The 6,000-nt window shown below is 38.2% G+C and overlaps 1 protein-coding gene across 1 annotated transcript; it reads right to left on the minus strand.

The window, feature by feature from the left end:
- Positions 1–306: 306 nt before the first annotated feature.
- On the minus strand, positions 307–5,743 carry LOC140536665 (E3 ubiquitin/ISG15 ligase TRIM25-like). Its single transcript, XM_072658609.1, has 8 exons — positions 5,117–5,743; positions 3,440–3,535; positions 3,078–3,311; positions 2,623–2,782; positions 2,422–2,463; positions 2,295–2,333; positions 2,137–2,166; positions 307–1,163 (listed from the first exon to the last, which is right to left on the minus strand). The coding sequence occupies exons 1-8, from the start codon at positions 5,705–5,707 to the stop codon at positions 589–591; spliced, it is 1,767 nt and encodes a 588-aa protein (XP_072514710.1). The 5' UTR covers positions 5,708–5,743; the 3' UTR covers positions 307–588.
- Positions 5,744–6,000: the final 257 nt, after the last annotated feature.

Raw genomic sequence — 6,000 nt, forward strand, 5'->3', positions numbered from 1 at the left:
ATAAATGTCATGTATAAGAATTGCAGTGTACAGTGTAACTGCTTGTTTCTGCTGTGCACACAACAATAAACTCTTGAATCTAGGATCAGAAGTTCAAACAAACACCCCAGCCTTACATATTTTGAATTACCAGGCAATAGTTTGAAGGTTTAGGCTACAAATGTCTAGAAATTATTCTGGAAATATTTCAAACGTATTTCTATTTACAATCCAAAGGTTAATGCTGCCCTCTACTGGTTCATTCAGAGCAGCGCTACAGAGTGAAATGAACGCGTCCTTGACAAACAGACTCACACACACGCAGGCTTTTATTTATTGATGTATTTATTTATGACTCAGAATCAACATAGTATATTAATTTAATCAGAAGAGCTGTCAAACACGTTTCAGAGAAATGCACTAAATAAACAGCGATGCGTATGGTGCAATAATGACATATCTACCATATATCATTATATGTTGTTGTTGTTATTATTATTATTATAATTATTATTTTATATTGTAAATGTCATGCAAAAACCTTGAATCAACAAAAAAGTAATTTTACATCAGAAGAAATTTTACATATTTCTGGAAAGAAAAAACGAATCATAGGTTTACTAGTCTCAGGCACATGTCTACTTTTTCAGAGGTCAGATGACCATCGTTGAAGAAATATGATGCCGATCTGCCGATCTGCCACCCGTTTGACCAGAGAGCAAAGCCAGGGTACAGGGCCTGAGTGAAGTTTGCGCGGGCTCTGTAGAGTAGGGTCATTGCGCTGGAGACGCTGTAAAAGGACAGAGTTCCTGCCCTGTGATCTAAGTAAACTCCCACTCGGGTGGTTGACTTGGGTGCTGGGATTGAGATGTTTCTGTTGTTATGACGAAACATGAAGGTCATCTGGAAGCAGTCCAGCCCCCAAGACTGAGCATCTCGGCCAAAACCCATCGCCTGACTCAGCCCTCTCCTCTTGGGGCCCTGACATAGGCCTACTGTGCAAATTCCACTCCCCTGCCACTCTACCTCCCAGTAGCAGCGTCCGGTTAGGGCTTCTCTACACTGCACTTGAGGCCACTTGCTTACTGATGAATCACAAGCGACCCATACAACAGCCCTGTCATCCTCACACACTTTCAGGTTTGGGTGATCAGGCCTGGGCTTCAAGGTAAGGTAGCAGGAATCTGTGAAATAGAAACGCTGATATAACACAGTTCTAAAGTTGCTAATACTGCGAATTACTAACCAAGTTAAAGATAAACTTGAAAGATGAGTTGAAGAACCAGAAGCAATGTTTGATAATCCTAAATGACTTGGGCTGTCTTGCATGCACTGCTGTTTTTTTTAGGTCTATCCAGAGATTTTCAAGGATGTTTAGGTCATAGAACAGTGAGGGCAACGGCAAAACCTTCATCCTACCTCATCCTAAGGTAGTCAATGGTGGGTTTTGAGATGTGTTGAGGATCACTGTCCTGATATATTCTCTTTTTATCTTCAGCTTTTTTATAGATGGTATGATGTTTGCATTTATAATTTTCTGGTATTAATTCTGCCTTCTACCAGTGAAACAGTTCCTGTGCCAACGGCTGCAACACAACCCCCTGCTTAACAATTGGAGAGGTGTTCTTTCCATGAAATTCTGCACCGTTTTTCCTCCAAACACAACCTTTCTCACTGAAGCCAGTCTATTTATTTATATAATTATCTGTTTATGTATTTATTTATTTATGTAATAAATAAATTGATAAACAGATAAATAAATAAATAATTAACTACTAATAAATAAATAAATAATTACTATAAATAAATAAACTGGTTCACTGAAGTTTATTTATTTATATATTTATCTGTTTATATAAATAAATTCATAAACAGATAAATATATAAATAGTTACTTATATAAATAAATAATTATTATAAATATATATACTAAATACTATACTACATACTAAATAATTACTACAATTTTCTGACTAGAAATTGAACTAGAAAGTTCAATTCAGACATGTTTAAAACTTGGATTTAAACAAACTGGCAACAAACTAGACTAGCTTTTCTGTGTGTGCGCTTTTAAGTAAGTAAGTGTAAAACTAGTCTAATCTCTGGTATATTTATTTATTATGTGTAGATTCTGTGTGAATGGCTGGACAAACTTACAGTGCAAAAAGTCTTCCCTGGTCTTTGGTTCTGGAGCAACACAGAGCACAAATGATGTCAGAAGGATTTGCATGACAGTTGAAGGATTATATGATGTTAGTTTGGAGATCAGAGATTGTTTGAGCAGTTCTCAGTTCTTTCAGCAGGGAATGACTAACCTGGCATGGGATTCAGTGGTGCTTCTGGTTTAGGAGCTTCTGTTTTAGAGAACAAACCAGAGTAAGAGCATTAAAGTAATGTGCCAAAATCTATATAAATATAATAACCACACAGCTGAACACTTACTTCGCCTTGGTTTTTCACACTGGAAGATACAGACTTCCTCAACTGCCATAACACAGACAATAGCTTTTTAAGAAATATGTATATTTTAAGACAGAAAGACAACAGTGACACAAGCTAATATGTTACAGCATATCTTTATTTCTAGACTTTTATCTCAGATTGTTGGACAGTAAGTTAATCTTATAGACCATTAAGACTTACTTTTTTCAGAGATGTTGCTCATCTCTGCACTGCAGATGTTCTCCAGACTCTTCTGTAGTTTTGAGACAGAGTGAGTGACTTTCTCAAACGTGACATTAAGGTTAGGTGGAGGGCTGGCAAAGGCCTCAGTCCAAGACGAGCATGTGAAAGACAGGTATTTCTGCCAAGACAGCAAATAAAATACCATGTATATGTTATAAACACTCTTCAACATAAAGGTGCTTCAGATGATTCTGTTTGTAATAGAGAGGTATGAGTGTGAAGAACCCTCTGAAGGTCTGAAGAACTTTCACTTGATGCAGTTTACTGGTTTTAAAACAAAACAATGTTCATCAACTAGCTAATGAAAATACCCTTTATGGTACCCAACTTAAAGTAGCTGAATGCATTCATTAGAAGGCGTGTCCACAAACATTTGGACATATAGTGTACAACGATGATGGCAGTGGTCAAACCTGAAGGAAATCAATGTGATCGCTAGTCTGTAGGGTCTTCTCCAGCTCAGCGTTTCTTCTCCTAAGATCAGCGATCTCCAGCTCAACCTGCTCCAGGGCTCCCTCAGCTGTTCTCCGCTCAGTCTCCTGCTGTGTTCTCAGCATGTCCATCACCTCCACGTGTTTCTTCTCAATGGAGACCAGAAGCTCAGTGAACATTCGCTCAATCTCATCACAGGCTGACTTGGCAGAGCACTGTTAGAAGAAATACAGCAGAAATATCAGAAAAAAGTGTAACCTGCCTCCCTTTTAAAAACTAATGTGAACACAGTCAGCACCAGAAATGGGCACTTATGGGTCGCAGAGATCCAACTTGATCTTACCTTAATATTGTGGATTGCCTTTTTCAAATCCTCACACTCCTTCTCTTTTCTCTGGATCATCTGATTCATCACCCTGTTCTGATTCAGGAGCTCCTCCTTAAACAATGGGAAAACATGTGTTTCATTGATGATTTTAATGAAAAACAAAGAAAAACAAAAAGCCCCATGACCTTCACAACTGACAATTCCACACTCCTGTAATGACCTTTCAGTTCCTCTCCATTCCACTGGGTGTCTCCTAGCAGTGCCGTTACATTCCCTACACTCAGAGCTTGGGATATGGGTTAAAGGAACGGCAAGTGGATTAAAATCTAAGCAAACAAGTAGGCTTGGCAAGTCAAGAGACAAGCAGTTACAACAGTGTTATTGTGTGTTTTTGTGGTGTTGCTAGGTGACTACTATGGTGTGGTTGCTATGGCTAATATAATATATAAATTACTATTAATACATTAATAATAATACATTACTTCTGCATATTATCATACATAAACTATGTAAAACATACAAAACATACATAAAACCATCACATTTGGACTTTGGGGAAACATATAAATAAAATGTAATGTACCCTTGAAATGATTTTGAATTGATGATTAAAAATTCAGAGTGCTATGGAAACCCATTAGCAATGGCACACGTGGTGCAAACCAACATTTTTACTAGTAAAACTCAAATTTAAGATCTATGTAATGCAGTTTTTAATCTCCTATTTAGTTTTTAAATTTTTACTAGAAAAACAATTCTTCTTAAAACAATTGTATATATCTGTAAATGGGCCTTTTACTAATATTGTATGTTCTAATATTTTTTTATATTGTGGATATTTACTAGTCAAAATTACAGTGTATATATCAGAAATTACAACTTCTAGTAAAAATAATACTGTAGATATTTTTTATTTGGAGATTTACTAGTCAAAATAACAGTGTATATATATCTGAAATGACAACTAATAAATATTGTGGATGTTCTTAATTTGGCTTTTTACAAGTCAAAATGACAGTATATATATATATATATATATATATATATATATTTATATGACATTACAACTTCTAGTAAATAAATATTAAAGGCATTTTTTATTTGGCTTTTTACTAGTCAAAATTACCGTATATAGGTTTGAAATGAAAAATTCTAGTAAAATAATATTGTAGATATTTTTAATTTGGCCTTTTACTAGTCATAATTACAGTGTATATATCTGAAATTTCAACTTCTTGTAAATAAATATTGTAGATGTTTTTAATTTGGCTTTTTACAAGTCAAAATTATAGTGTATATATACATGATATTCAAAAAAATATTACAGACGTTTTTATTTGGCTTTTTACTAGTCAAAATTACAGTACATAGGTTTGAAATAAAAAATTCTAGTAAAATAATATTGTATTTTAATTTGGCTTTTTACTAGTCATAATAAGAGTGTATATATCTGAAATGTAAGTAATCTAGTAAGGAGATTGATTGACTGGGATTTAATTGGATTTTTCTGGTACTGACTGAAGTTGGAGTGGAGGTTTTACTAGTAAAATTGCATTACATTGATATTAATTATGAATATAAAATTTACTAGTAAAAAAATTGGTTGGCTTCTCACAGGATGCAGCCAGTAGATGGCGCTAGTCTGCCCCGCCCTGAACACACAGCTTCTCAGAGCTCAGCTCTCACACGCACCTCTTTCTCAGCTCTCGCGCTCGCCACGGGCACCGTGCAGTGCTTCTCGTGTTCGCCCATCGTGCACAGATAACACACACACTCCTGCTCGGCGCGGCAGTAAAACTCGTACAGCCGGTCGTGAGCGGGGCAGATCTTGTCCTGCAGTCGACCGCAGGCTGGGACGAGCTTGTGCTTCTGGAAAGCAGGAGCTCTAAAGTGGGGCTCAACATGAGCCTGGCAGTACGACACCAAGCAAACCAGGCAGGAACTGACGGCTGCGTGTTTCTCGTCGCCGCTGCACACGTCGCAGAGGACCCCCTCGGACCCGGAGAAAGTTGTGGGCCTCCGACTGGAGCTCCGGCGTCCCCTGCATTTCTCCACCAGCTCGGCCAGCACCGTGTTTCGGTTCAACTCGGGCCTCACGCGGAAGCTGCGCCTGCACTGGGGGCAACAACACCCCCCGTCCCCTGCCTTCTGGTCCCAGTAGTGCCTGAGACAGGTCTTGCAGTAGCTGTGACCACAGGGAATGGTCACTGGGTCTGTCAGCAGGTCCAGACAGATTGGACAGCAAAGCTGCTGCTCTTCCACAGATATGTTCGCGTCCTCCATTTGCGCCGCTTCACTGACACGACCCACACTTTCACTTTGCTGGAAACAGCGCACAGCATGACGCTGCTGTTCACACTGAGCCCCCTGGCATGTGGACAGCACTGTCCCTGATCACACTGACACAGCGCTTTACCAAGCTTACTTCTTTATGAACATTTAGTCATTTGCATGCTAACACCCTGAAGTTCAGGATTTATATCTGCTGCTACCAGAGGAGTCAAGCAATAAAGTACAAATACTTCCCTTACTTTAGGAGAAACTTTGCTTATCTAGACTTCACTGGAGTAATTATT

The sequence above is a fragment of the Salminus brasiliensis genome, chromosome 1 (genome assembly GCF_030463535.1).
Source record: "Salminus brasiliensis chromosome 1, fSalBra1.hap2, whole genome shotgun sequence".
Classification (NCBI taxonomy): domain Eukaryota; kingdom Metazoa; phylum Chordata; class Actinopteri; order Characiformes; family Bryconidae; genus Salminus; species Salminus brasiliensis.

What these genes read in the sequence shown, in the direction of transcription:
- LOC140536665 (XM_072658609.1), bottom strand. Translation starts at nt 5,707, where the DNA reads ATGGAGGACGCGAACATATCTGTGGAAGAGCAGCAGCTTTGCTGTCCA. An exon ending in GCGCGAGAGCTGAGAAAGAG is followed by an intron (nt 3,536 to 5,116) that starts GTGCGTGTGAGA and finishes CCATTGTTTAAG; the next exon opens with GAGGAGCTCCTGAATCAGAA. An exon ending in ATCACATTGATTTCCTTCAG is followed by an intron (nt 2,783 to 3,077) that starts GTTTGACCACTG and finishes CTGTCTTGGCAG; the next exon opens with AAATACCTGTCTTTCACATG.